Raw genomic sequence first — 14573 nt, 5'->3', positions numbered from 1 at the left:
GTGAAAGTGTACAGTACATGCTCCGTTGGAGTACATCCCAACAAAAAAGTTTGGAAGTAGTGCAATGCAGAGTTATGATTTCAATACATCTTTGGATGTAGTCCACACGGAGTTATGAAAAATGCACTCCGTTGATACATTTTAGAAGCACTCGCTTAAAGATTCCTAGCCAAGCAAGCCAATTTTTTGATCCCTACAAAAGATGTAGCAGTCTTTTTTTCTGAACACAAGAAAGATGTCTAAAATTCTAACAATATGTTTTGAAAAAATAAAGAAATGCAAACTAATGCTTGGTTTACATTTACGAAATCCAATCGATTTCAACTGTCAATTCCATTGCTTAAACGTCAAATTAAATCGAATGGACTTCAGAAGAGTTTTTATTTGACGTATACGCAAAGGAATTGACAGTTGAAATCGAGTGGATTTCGTAAATGTAAACCAAGCATAAGGTTGCGAGCATTGCTGTAATTCACGAGACGCAAATTATTTTTGAAGTGGAGTTGGAGTTATTTTGGAAATCCGAACTTGAGTAGGAGGAAAAATTAAAAACCATTTGGATGGTGAAGCAAAAGCAATTGCGGTGTCATAAAATGCAGATCAGAGGAAGTAATCTCAGTTACGATTAAATTTAATGTAGAATTTTTAGAATTTGTGTTAATGTAATAAAGTTAATATTCTTGTTTTACACAAATAAGAAATGTATTTCATTTATTTTGGGATATTTGCAATGGCTTGCATTTTTATAGCATCTTTAGACTGCATTAAAATTCAATCCAAAACACTACATCAAAAGCGGTGATTTGGATCGAAAATGGATTGCATCCTAGCTGTGTGTTGTGGAAGCAATATGGAGTGCATCCTAGCTGCGCGCTCTCTTGTAAAATTCATAAAGGGCTGTTTACACCATCTATCAATGTCATATGAGCTGTCATTTCTTTCACCCATTCGACATTCTCTATGTTTGTCAAAATTGACGTCATCCATACAACTTTCAATTTGTGCGTTCATACCTACAAGTGTTATTTTCGTATGACATAACCTATAAATATAAAAACAGCTGTTTTTGTCATTGTTTACATTTATTGTTGAGTTCAAAATTTGATTTAATTTTGGTTGAAGGAAAATGAATATCTAGCATGTTTGTTGTGGTAGAATAGGTTTTTGGGGTTATAGAGGCATTCATGTTTTGCCACAAAGCAATAATTTCCAACACTGCTCCTTTCGACCAATCGATCTGAAAATAACAGTATAAACACCCTTTATTTACTTTTCTAAATACTTAAATATACATAACTTTCCATTTTCTTTTTTAAAAGATTTTGCTTTTCATTTTTTTTTTTGAGAATGCCAGAAAACAGCTGATAAATTTATGTTTACATACGAGAATGCCGTATCAAATAGTGCGCTCCCTAAATGAAAAATTTACATATGAGTTGCCAAATCATTTTTGGCCTGTTCCCGTACTTTATAAAGTGGTAAAAGTCGTAAAAGTTGTAAAAATCGTAAACAATTTTCATACAAATTTTGTGTACGGGAACGCAAAATGTGTAAAAGTGGTAAAAATTGTAAAAACTTTTTAGTTCTGGAACAGAGCTTTTGATAGATGAAAATTTTCATAGTGGTCACACTATTGCTCTGTTCCAGAACCTGCAAGAAGCTACTATTTTTTACTACGATAACATTTTTTCCTTTATGTTATCGGAAAAAATAGTAAAAATAAGTAGATTCTTGCAGTTCTGGAACAGAACATATGTGTACAACATTCGCAGGTAGAAAATTTGACATCTCATACGACATTGATAGATGGTGTAAACAACCCTTAAGTGAATTCATAGACAAAGATGTACTCCAACGGCAGTTGTACTGTACACTTGTAGTGATTCAACTGCATCCGCGGATGCAAACTTTTTGCTGGGATCTTCTCCTACCCAGCAAAAAGTAGCTTTTCATATTCACATGTTAATTCATATGTACTACAAAATTGTCATTTTACATACAGTTTATGATTTTCCTATCATACGTGGTTATGTTTTTTGTATGACATAACCTAAAAATGTAAACAACAGCTTTGCCAAAGAACCAAAACAGCTGTTTTCTTTGTGTTTACAGACGAGAATAGAGCGCGCTCAAATCGAAAAATTTACATATGTGTTGTCATCCCATTTTGATTCATCAAAATATTTTTAAGCTGGGTACACATTGTCAGTTTTGAATGAAAGCTTTGTTGTTGCTTGCTAGTGTGGCCGTTCATTTTTGTCATTCATCATGCAACCACAAAATATTTTGTGGTCACTGGATGGTTGGACAGTTATCGATAATTGCAAAAAATCGTCATTCCAAACTGACAATGTGTACTGTACTTTATGTATCACACGACGAGTAGTACTTACAGATCTGAAAAACAGATACATAACATACGAAAAACAGATGGTCTGATGGCACTCTAGCCGCATTAACCCAGTGGGTTTGGGTTTCAAATATCAATTCCATAGTGCAAACGTCAAATAAATCCTCAAGAAGTGGGTTAACCCGGCAAAAAAAAAACTCTAAGGCCATTTTTATATTATAGCCTTTTGCAGGGTTAACCTTCTTTATGAGGATTTATATGAAATATAAGCAATGGAATTGACATTTGAAACCCAGTGGTTTTGTTAAATCCGGTTATATATAAACGTACTATAATGTAACCGTACCATAAGCAAAGGTTTATTGTTTTTCACAGTAATTGGATAATTTTAACTAATTTCTTTGTATGCGAATACGAAAAACATAATAAAATTGCGCTCAAATACCTGCACAAATCTAATTAGGCCTGTTCGATAACTTCGTAATTAAAATGTATTTGCAAGTTCTCACAACTACATGCAAGTTCTGTCAGTTCTCTTTTACTGAACAAGTTTGTTATCGAACAGCATTTTGTAAAAGTTTGTACAAATTTGTACAAACTTTTGAGTTATCGTACAGGCCTATTGACATCAAATGAATCAAAAGATCGATTTTTGAGTTTTAACCAAAAATCAAAAGATCGAAAGTCGACTTTTGCTTGATAATACGTATCCCTAGAATGAATTATCACCGCCGTCAAAGATTCTGAATCGGCTCCAATCTGTCACTGACAATCGCGTCGTACCGCTTATCCATCATGTTCAAAAATAACTGATGTACGAAAAAATTTGCTAAACTGGGATAAAGATATAAAATATAAAAGAAATCACCAAGGAAGCGATAAAAAGGCGTAATAAGCAGTCACAATGAAGTCGACGTAAGTTTTGTAAACGTTTTTAAATCACATTGTATGAATAATTGTTGACTCTTCTATTAAGTGCAAGGACACCAATGCGTGCACTGCGGACACCTCACCAACAAAGAGATTTGCGCATACGTACACAGACATCGACGGAATCAAATGGAAGTGAGAATATTCCACCACGGCCAAAGGATCCTGTCAGTGTGTTTTGTCGGGTAAGGCCACTGCCATCAGAGGGAGATCTTTCGTGTATTACCGTAAAGAACTCCACGACGATCGTTTTGACACCACCTGAACAGGCATTGGGTAACAAACATAGTGTCCTCAAGGAAACCCAATGCATTTTCAAACATGTTTTCGAATCAAAGGCGACACAGCAGGAGGTATTTAGTAAAGTGGCACAACCTTTGGTGGAAAATCTGATACATGGTCGTAATAGCTTACTATTTACGTATGGCGTAACTGGCAGTGGCAAAACCTTTACAATGACTGGAGACGTCCGACATCGCGGTATAATGCCGCGTTGTTTGGACGTTCTTTTCCGCACCATATCCGATTATCAGACAAAGAAATTTGTTTTTAAACCGGATCGTTTAAATGGTTTTGAAATTTTATCAGAAGCAGATGCATTACTAGAACGCCAACAGGAAATGAATCAGCGATTTGCTGGTGGCCGTGGTCCTCTGAAACGTAAAGACTCCGACCCCGAGTTGGCATCTCAGGCATCATGTGAATTGCCGCCATTGCAGGGCATCGACGAGGATAATATGTATGCAGTTTTTATAACATACATTGAAGTATACAACAATAGTGTATATGATTTATTGGAAGATGGTGGCATTCAGAAGTAAGTATATATGTGAGAAAATTGACTTTTGTTGAACACAGTGGTCGAACTGTTGTGTTTTTGATATAACCCTGCATAACTAACTTTTTTAGATAATACTTACAAATATGTAGCGAAAAAACAAGCTATTTGCGGAAAAACAGTTTTTAATATACATTTTACTTTAATTTCTACTCTTCTTAGATCTTTGCAAAGCAAAATTATTCGCGAAGATGCCAATCATAACATGTATGTACACGGTGTAACCGAAGTCGAAATCAAATCTGTCGAAGAGGCAATTGAGTTCTTTCAAATTGGTCAGAAACGTAAACGTATGGGCCACACAATGCTCAATGCAGAATCTAGTCGCAGCCATTCAGTTTTCAATATACGCCTTGTCCAGGCACCCACAGACTGTCAGGGTGAAAATGTTGTACAAGATAAAAGAACAATTACGGTGAGTCAATTGTCACTGGTCGATTTGGCGGGCAGCGAACGTTCATCACGCACAAAAAATACTGGCATGCGTTTAAGAGAAGCGGGAAATATTAATAATTCGCTTATGACGCTACGTACCTGTTTGGAATACTTACGCGAAAATCAACTATCAGCTGGTAGTAATGTGCCGTCGAAGAAAGTTCCATATCGGGATGCAAAAATTACTCATCTCTTTAAGAATTACTTTGATGGTGAGGGGCAAGTGTCGATGATTGTATGCATTAACCCGCGGGCGGAAGATTTCGAAGAAAATACGGTAAGAGAAACATGTTGTGTGTTGATGCTGAAAAATATATCGTGTTTTCTTTACAGCAAGTTATAAAGTTCGCTGAAATGACGCAAGAAGTTCAGATAGCCAGAGCAACACCTATGAAAACCGATTTAGGTTTGACTCCTGGTCGTCGCAAAGCTAACAAACTATTTAAAATTGCTGTCAACAATTTGAACGACATGGGTTATACGGATGCTCAGAAACTAGATGTCGATGTGGGTCTGGTGTATACGCTTGGTCCCAATTTCCCAGAATACAATTTGGATAGCCCGGAAGCAGAAGACACCGTCGAAATGCTTATGAAATATTTGGTGCAACGAATCGAGAAAAGAAAACTATTATGTGAAGATTTGGACAGTAGGTGTAAGTAAAACATTTTCGATACCAATCATCGCGATACTTTTATATCGTCTTTTTATGTTATTATTTCCTGTCAGTGGATAATTTCCGTGCTCTTTTAATGCAAAGAGAAAAGGAAAATCTTTCTTTACGTACCGAGTTAGCTTCACTAAAAGCTGTCTACAAACAAGAACGTGATCGCAGTTTGGCATTGGAAAACAGAATCCGAGTACATGAAAGCTCCATTGATGTGCTTAATAACAAATTGAGTAACCGCGAACGGCAGATAGACGACTTAACAAGAAAATTAAAAGATCATCAGAATCTTCTTAGCAGAAAGGAACAGGAAAAAGAAAACCAAAAGAAAAAGTTTGATTCAAAACTGGCAGTAGAAGTCGATAAACGAGATCGGTTGCATGAACTCAAACATGCCAAATTGCAAAATAAAATACGCGTTAAAGATGAGAAACTAAAACTATTATCTAATATTATAACTTCAGATGATTTGGCCATAGCCAAATTACCAAGGTCAAGAAGTATAGATAACCTAACTGAAGAAAAAGATTCTGAGCAACAGCATACCGCAGTTGCAAGCTCTATTAGAACAGGGACAGCTACAGCTACACCGAGAACTGATGTATATAGTGGTGCAAGGGTACCCAGAGTAAGTTATAGAAAACAGGCAAATTTATATTATATGTCAAAAAAATACAATGCAAAACTTATTCATATATACCTGTTTTAGGGAATGGCTGCAGCTAATAGACGTCATCGACGTTCTCGTTCAGCTGGAGAAAAGTGGATCGAACACCGGGCACAAAATCCCGTTCCATTAGGTACCGTTTTACAGCCCTATCTAAAGAATCGCAAATCAATTACAAAACTTACCGACATGAAGGATTTGACGGGACACAATGCCAATAAATATATGTTGGTATCGCAAGAGGCTGACACCGATGGTGATGTTGAGACGAAACTGTTTAAAGGCAACATAGTTCCCACATGTGGCGGTGGTGCTCAAGTTATATTCGACGATGTGGAATGTTTGAAACAAAAATCACCGGTACCTTCACCAAATCGTAAGAGGCCTATTAGCGCTGATAATGGTGGAATTCTCAGTAACATTGGCACAACAGTTTCCGCCCTTTCAGCTGTGACCAGTTTAAACTCGGCCAATGATATAGCCTCAAGGTGTAATGTGGGCATTGAAGGACACACCGTTAAACGTACAAAAGTATAAAGCTGGCATGGACATAGGAAGGACATCACATTACAATATAAAATGTATTAATACCTGTTGAGGACACACAAAAATCTACCTTGATGAACAAGACTTTACTTTCTACTTAGACACAACTACATATATTTTATTTAATATTAATAATAATGTATTGATTCTGTTACCGGATTATTAGATTCGACATAATCTTCCCTCCCATCAAGCAGTATTGCGATAAGACAATTAATTTCGTACTTACATATGTATATCATATAAATGACTTTATCTATCTCTATTACTTGAATTTTTATACGAACCTTCTACACTTTCATCATAACACTGAAGTTTAAGTATGATTTATACATATTTTGCATATATTTTTAGTATTTGGAATTAACATTTGTTTTTGAATAATAAAATAAAACCAAATAACATTGGTAAAGGTATAACCCGAAATTAGAAATTGTGTTATTATTTCCATTGTACCCTCAGCCTAGGATAGAAACAAATAAAAAGCTCCCACATTGGCTACACAAACGAAATTCTCTCCAGAAAAAATAAAAGTTTTATTTCCTACCAATATTGGAAATATTGGAGTATGCACTAAAAATGCACCATGGTAATCGGAATCCATCCCCTGTATTTCGCAACTAAAATTCCTAGGCTGGGGGAGATAAGTTGTTGTTGTTGTAGCAGCATGGAAACCGACGTAGAAGCATAGGTTATGATGCTGTGCTGGCGGGTTAGCGGCCGCTTGCCGAAACACTATTAATTTAATTAAAATCTCACAAATAATGGCCCCTAAAAAGGCAAAAACTTAAAAATAAAAAACGAAACACTTGATTTGGGTCAGTTCGGTACGAAAGTGGAATTGGAGATAAGTTCTTGTAACAGCATATGATATGACTTTATGTTCGTTAATCCTCCTTAGTTTGGATAATGAGATTCCACCTAACATGTCTGAGTGGTGCCGTATAACATACCACAGACTGACCTACGGAGTTATCAGGCATGTCACAGATTCCGATCGGAATGGTTTCAGTTCCGATCTTTTTGTTTTAGCTTCTTCAGATTCCGATCGATTTTGTAAAATCGGAAAACTTCATTATTTAGTTTAAATATGAAATTAAATGTAAATTTGTTAACAAAACAACATTTTTATTATTTCTAAAATAAAAATACAATTCCGTTTGCAAAATCAAAAGTGGTTTCATTCCGAAAAATTCTTCGTTTTCTGAAGAAGCTAAATACGGAATTAATTCCACTTTCGATCGGAATTAGTTTCTGTGACATGCCCGTATGTGAGGTCAACATGGTTTCGTTGTCTGCACTCCAAGTGCAGCCTGTTAAGGACTTTAGGATCTTGTTTCTACATCAGCAGGTAGTTGTGACATGCGCGGACGTGGTGAACATGCTGACGAATGTTACCCCTAGAATATTGTGGTAATAGTTACTGGTCGGAATGTTGTTACCATCGATTAGGACATTCAACTCTGTGCACATCTCCGCAGTCCATGTGGTGAATATTCCTCGTGCGGAAAAAGATTGTAAGATCGATCAACTAGGAGCCTTTCATAAATGACATTAGGGAATTTATCCGACGCCAAAATCGTCCGCATATGTAACGATCTCAATGCCGTCTGAAAGGGGTGGAAATTAAGTCGTCATACCAAAAAAAAAAACGCCAACCTTCCTAATTGTGAGACCCGGCACCGTCAAATGTATGACTTATTTCTGTTAATAGGGTTAATATCCCAGCAAAATGTTCGAAGCCAAAGATGCTATTCAAGAATGGGTGCAAGAGAAATGGAATGTCATTTTTTCAGCATCTTCACTCATTCTTTTTACAAGAGCGTGACCCCAAAAAGATGCAATTCATTTTCAGATCCTAAGCATGTCATCTTTACTAACTCGATGGAATGGCATCTTCAACAATTCTTTGGAATGGCATCTATACCAATCCTTTGGCTTGCCATCTTAACCAATTCCCAAGAATAACATTTTCACTATTCTTTGGCATGTCATTTTCACCAACCCTTTGGCATGTAATTTTCACGTCTTGTTCGGAAAATGCTGTATTGAAAAATGATTTTATTTTTTTTTTTATTTTATTAATTCAAAGGAGTTAATGAAATAACTATAATTTATTTATCATCATAAAGTTTACATCTACATATATTTGCAGTTTGTTCTCGTTGTTGTAACAGTAGTGTTTGTATTCTCATTTTTCTGCTTAATCTGACTCTTGGTCTATCAGTCGTAAGAATGTGGCTATTTCGCTATTTATATGGTTTGTAACCACAAAGCTGCAAACTTAAGTTTCTTAGCAGGATTGGTAGGGCAATTGAAAAGGAGCAGTGTGTCGTGTGTCATCAGTACTTGCCCTATAGGAATTTTGACGGCTGCACCATCCCGAGCGTATTGACCCAAAACTACTCTGGTTTGTCCTGACAGCTGGCGCTTCTCAGCTGCGATAGATGGTGGATGTTCTCCAAGGACCGCATTCACACGATAACTGTTTACTGCATCTGCGACTGCATTCGTGTGAATGCTACTTAAACCTGGTTGAAAGGCTTGTTGATCGAGGTTCTCTCTTGTAACGTTAGACTTCTCTTTCTAGATTATGAAGACCCCCTGGCTGCCTGGGCCTGTGGTCTGAATTCTGCTATCATCGACCATGACATTCAACTCTATTGTTCCCAACTCGGCCGCCCAGGTAGTGAAATGAGAAGCCGTAGATTTATTGGCTGGTACTTGCATATTCCTCGCGTGGAAAAAATGGTAAGATCAGACAAAAAGGAGCTCAGTCTTTCACAAATGTCGTCAGGGAAGGCACCTGACGCCAAGATAGTACAATCATTCGCATACGTTACGTTCTCAATGCCGTCTGCAGCGTTTGGAATTCAGAAGAGGTTTTCTTCACTCTACGGGTCTTGGACTTCTTGATCCTAAATTCTACGTACTACTGTCATCCACACTTAAAATTTATTATCCAACGTTTCAAACTTGGACAGTGCGTAGTCTGCTCGATGACATCAAACAACGAGGGTGCTTGACAATATCAAAGGGCTTTGCTAAATCAAGTGTCACTATCACTGTTCCATCGCACACCTAGCTCTGAGTGAGTCTTCGGCTAATATGGAGATGGCCTTCAGCGCAGTTGTTGTGCTGCTTATGGATCCTATGCTATTGATCGGCAACTGGAAAGTTATTTCTGATGGTGGAAGAACTAAAGCCACAAGGGTCCTTGCTACGGGCGACAAAATCGGCCTGTAAGATTCAACTTTGCTGGCATCCTTTTCGGGCTTCAGTAGCTGGCCTATTTTCCAGACTTCGGGAACGATGTGTTTGGCAAGCGACAGGTTGTAAATTTAAGTGAGAAACTTGACTTCCGGCTGTCCCAGCTATGGCAGTCTAAACACCGCCGCTGCACCGCAACAGAGTTTACTTCGTCCACTCTCAGCCACTGATTTTGTTTCATCTTACAAAAGCTTTTCTATTATCTTCTCATCACCAGTTCAGATTTCGACATGGACTCCAACAGCACTCCATTAAGAATTTCTGTTCGTGAACCTACATTTAACTTGTAATTTTATAACAAAATTTTTGGAAATGTATACTCTTTTGTTTTGATGTCGCTACATGTAGGGATGTACAAATGGACTATTTTTTTTTTTTTTTTTTTTTTGTAGTGATCTGTAAAAATGATTCAAATGCTGATGAAAAGATCGGATCTTTCACGACTTCCTTTGCATGGGTTTAAATGCTAATGAAAAGATCGGATCTTTCACGACTTCATTTGAACCAATGCAAAAGATCCAGTGAAATCATGGCATCTCATGGAACCACTTCCATAAAATTTTGCTGGGATGCAATACCAACATATTAGTTATGTATGTGTCTTTCGTTGAGACTCAACGAACGCATAGCAGTGGGAAAGATTTGGTTTTGTTTGCAAGTGGGGTGCACTCTAGATGGGTGCAGCTGACCCTCTCTACTGAGGCGAAATACCTGGTGTTGATCCTCGACCATCGGCTAAAATGGAAAAGGAACACGGAGGAGCGCACTAAGAGGGGTCTAAGTGAACTTTATTCTTGCAAGAACTCCATAGGTAAGAGTTGGGGCTTAAGGCCACATGTAATACATTGGCTGTATAGGGCAGTGGTCTGCCCCATTCTGACCTATGGATGTCTCGTCTGGTGGCAAGCCCTGAACATTAACGCTAACCTGTCTAGGATATCTTCAGTGCAACGGGCTGCATCAGTTCTCATAACTGGGGCAGCAAAAATCACCCCTCACAGGCAGCCCTAAATGCTGTTTTGAATTTCCAAACACTGGACATTCTGACACAGTACCAAGCATCCAGGAGTGCCTTGAGGCTTAAGGAGATAAATCAGTGGCGTTGGTCAGAGCTTGGACATGCTAGTATTCTGAAACGAATAGACAAGCCAGATTGAACTATGTGACAGAGGGGGTGATACTGACTATATTTCACCATTCCTGGACTTTCACAAAGTGAATGTGTTTATCCCTGACAGAAGTGCCTGGGAGCAGGACAGACCACTGCCCGATCATCTACCCATTTTTACCGATGGTTCAAAAATGGAAAATGGTACGGGAGCTGGTGTGTACTGTGAAGAGTTGAATATTAGCCGCTCATATAAACTTTAAAAGCCTTAGAGCTACTAGAGGAAATGACGCACAATGCAGGTATAACAGCGACCATTTACGTGGACAGCCAAGCTGCCTTGAAGGCGCTTGGGTCCTACACCTGTTATGTAACTAGTTTGGGAGTGTAAAGGGGAATGAGGCATACCAAGATGTCGCTGGTATACACTTGCCATTGAAGAAATTCGGTCTAGCTCAGTGGCCACTCCTGACTAGCCATAAACAAAATTGATTCATTATTAATTCACAATCACAAACAGGATGCTTTATTTCAAAAAAAAATGATATGATGTTGTTGTTGTTGATATGGGTACCCAAGGTGTTTGTTGGGATACCATGCCCTCCCAATGGATTTTCTACAAAATCCCCAATGAGTCCCATCGATGATGAGGACTCCCAAAATTTGCATTGGCTGAACCTCCCTCCTACATTACCTTTAATAAATCCTTCTTAAGACATAACCATGTTTATAAATTTCCTTTAAACATCCTTAGAGGAGTACATTTATTCCTGGTTCGATATAATAAGCTTCCTTATACTTAATCTTAGATTTAAACTAAATCTAAAGGTTCAAAAAAAATTCAAGTTTATAATCCACCATCAAATTTCTTTCTTTAACTATATTTTTATAAGCGTATTAAAAGCATGCACTTTATTATCAAATTCATATGTATTTAGGGTTGTCAGTCCCAACTTATTTAAGCCAATTTGTAGGCGAGATCAAAAAAAAAGAATAATTCAAAACCTGAATACCTATCGAGCTCAATAGTAATTTCAGAATGATGATAAAAATCGATAAATTCTTTGTTTAATTTTGCTGGGATAGACATTCACATAATAGATGACGATATTGTGAAGCAAAAAATTCAATAATCAAAATATCAATCAATAATCAGTGGGGGATAGGGTGACAATATTGGGACGTAGAATCGTAGATAATGATATAATCGGCGCAGAATAATTATATAGTTATGTAAAAGGAATCGGGGTAACAATAGGGTGTGGTAAATATAGAGTATAATTTAGAATATAGAAATCGAAATTAAGTAAAAAAAATAATTTTTTGTCTTTTAGAGTAACGGACTGTCTCCAATATGTCTCAAAATTCCAACTTGTCTTTTCAAAATACGATTCCAATATTCTCATAGATATACTCAATATGAATTTTTGTTGTTTATTGTCATCAGGAAGAAGTTAAAAAGGTTTGCCAAAACATGACTGTCACTTTGAATCAGACTGAGTTGGTCTAGTTGGATTCAACTGACTAAATTGATCTCTATTTTTTTTTTGCACTGGGATATCAAATTTTGAATTCGGAATTCAATTTAACAAATTACGTAGATTTATATTCAAAGGCTAAATAAGCACAATATGATTAGATTTATTCATATGGTATAGTGGTAAATGAAAATGAAATCATCTCTTTTTAAATGAAAATTGGAGATATAAATCGGATTAGACTTCCACACAAAATCACCATTCAATTCCTATTTGATAATTGGCATATTCAATCTTCAATCATAATATGATTCTAGAATCTGAATATATAATCTATAAGTACAAGCCAATTGCATTCAATATCTCAGAAAATAAATGACAAACCAGATTACAATGAACTATTAAAATCTCCAAGGAATCTTCATCACTAATAATCTCACTTTAAAATACCACATACAAATTCTTTTAAAAATGCCTTAAATCCATTAATCATTTTGCCTTTTACTTCTAAAACGATAATTATTGTCAGCCAAGAATTTCAAATTTCGAGATCCCATGAAAAAAATCTCATTAGAAATGGCTTCACATTACTGATATTGCAAAAAAAATTCATATTGGTATGTAACACGAAAACAAAAGTACAGTCGGATTACATATGTACTCTATACGCGAGAATGTTAACGGTTAATGCACGTGGAGAAAGACCGTTACACTAAACTATACATGTATTCTACACATGTACACATATACATACGCATACAGTTAGGTATAATCTCAAGAAATCAAAAAAAAATTATAGATAATTATTTAATTATCATAAGATTAAAATAATCCGGCTGACCGTCGGTATGGACAAAAAAACTAGATCTTGAACTTTCCGATCTGTGATTGGAAGGTCCAAGATGCTAGAAACATTATACACTAACACTGATGTTGACAGGCTGCTACTTTACAATGTTGGTACTCACGAACTTCTGGGTAATGGTACTTATCCGGGTGTTTGGTAACAACTGCAGGAATGTACTGCATGATTTTGGGAAGGCTTGACTCACTACTGGTGGCTTATGAAAATTCTGCCTGGATGTTTCTTGAATTACGACTCGAAAAACGGCAGGGCAAAAATATCTTCATTGAGTTGAAATGGCACGGTAAATTTTTTTGTCGCCTTTATTTTGGAACAATTGAAGGGGACTTGGATCCCATAAGCAGTTCCACGCAGCACAAAATGGTTTCCAAATGGTAGAGAATTAATGGTATGCACTGTTTTGTGGCTGCCAACAGTATTATGTTTTGCAGGTTATAATTTATCACACGGCAAATATTGTGGTTTCGTTGTGGCGGGCGAAATTGTATGGTGGTGGTGTATTGTTAACCAAATGTTAACTAAATTGCACTGGCATTGTTGCACAAAAACACAATTGTCGGTTATGGTCGAACAAAATGTCTGACTTTTGATGAGGTTATGGCTGGTGGTATTGGAAAATTCCACGCTCAACAACACGAGGTGCAACAGGCACTTTTACCACCAAAAGGAATTTCTAGAAAAATGAGAAAAATTCATTTTTGTTAGAGGTGTTGCTTTTCTGTTTCCAGATTGGTGCATCTGGTTAACACTCACCTTAAATGATCGCCACACAATTATTATAAAACACGTTTCCTATTGGAAACGTTTTCACTATGCCACAACTTGAAAATTAATTAATTTTTAATATGGCGTCACTAGCGAAAAATTGCTTTGTTCGACTTGCCGCCTGCTGTTCGTTTTTGCAAATGACAGCGGCTAGGTTGACGTAGGTCGAAAAATGTCTTGTATGCAATGTTGCCACATGGTCATACAAATAAGTATGAGGCGGAACATACGATGACTACGGGATGACTTGGCGCACAATTAAAGCGCTCTATACGCGGCGGCTTACGTCGTTGTTATACAAGGTTAACATAACAAACCCGAACATGTTGGCATAGGCCTGCCGAAGCCATACTGATTCGGGAAGTTAACCGAGTCAGGTTAAGGGTGGGGAAGAACCGCGACCCTGATAAAAATCAGCAAAAATATTAAAAGAAATGAAAGCCGGGCAATTACTTTGTTGGCACCATGTGCTGTAAATCCTTGCAATGGTATACGCCTATCTTTCTACCTTGAAGGTCTTCAATTTCATACAAGGAGTTTCCTACACATCTGTCTGGTATTTTCGAAATGAATCGAATCAAAAATCAATAAATCTTACAAAGTATCTCGAAACCAGAACAAATGCTCAGAAATTCTGTAAAACAGAATAAATTG

The 14573-nt window shown here is 37.0% G+C and overlaps 1 protein-coding gene and 1 long non-coding RNA gene across 2 annotated transcripts; one reads left to right on the top strand and one right to left on the bottom strand.

Annotated features, from left to right (window-relative positions):
- The first annotated feature begins 2896 nt into the window (after window positions 1-2896).
- Window positions 2897-6859, top strand: pav (kinesin family member pavarotti). The gene is made up of 6 exons (XM_073987607.1): window positions 2897-3265; window positions 3327-4097; window positions 4281-4830; window positions 4887-5208; window positions 5283-5848; window positions 5930-6859. The coding sequence occupies exons 1-6, from the start codon at window positions 3255-3257 to the stop codon at window positions 6422-6424; spliced, it is 2715 nt and encodes a 904-aa protein (XP_073843708.1). The 5' UTR covers window positions 2897-3254; the 3' UTR covers window positions 6425-6859.
- Window positions 6860-11545: 4686 nt separating this feature from the next.
- On the bottom strand, window positions 11546-14061 carry LOC141401514 (uncharacterized). Its single transcript, XR_012412393.1, has 2 exons — window positions 13908-14061; window positions 11546-13827 (listed from the first exon to the last, which is right to left on the bottom strand). It is a non-coding gene; the product is annotated as an uncharacterized lncRNA (long non-coding RNA).
- Between the last annotated feature and the right edge of the window lie 512 nt (window positions 14062-14573).

The sequence above is a fragment of the Musca autumnalis genome, unplaced genomic scaffold (genome assembly GCF_047663935.1).
Source record: "Musca autumnalis isolate F117 unplaced genomic scaffold, ASM4766393v1 scaffold_4, whole genome shotgun sequence".
Taxonomy (NCBI): Eukaryota; Metazoa; Arthropoda; class Insecta; order Diptera; family Muscidae; genus Musca; species Musca autumnalis.
The sequence above is the reverse complement of the archived record's forward strand: the minus strand, read 5'-3'. Positions and strand labels throughout refer to the sequence as shown.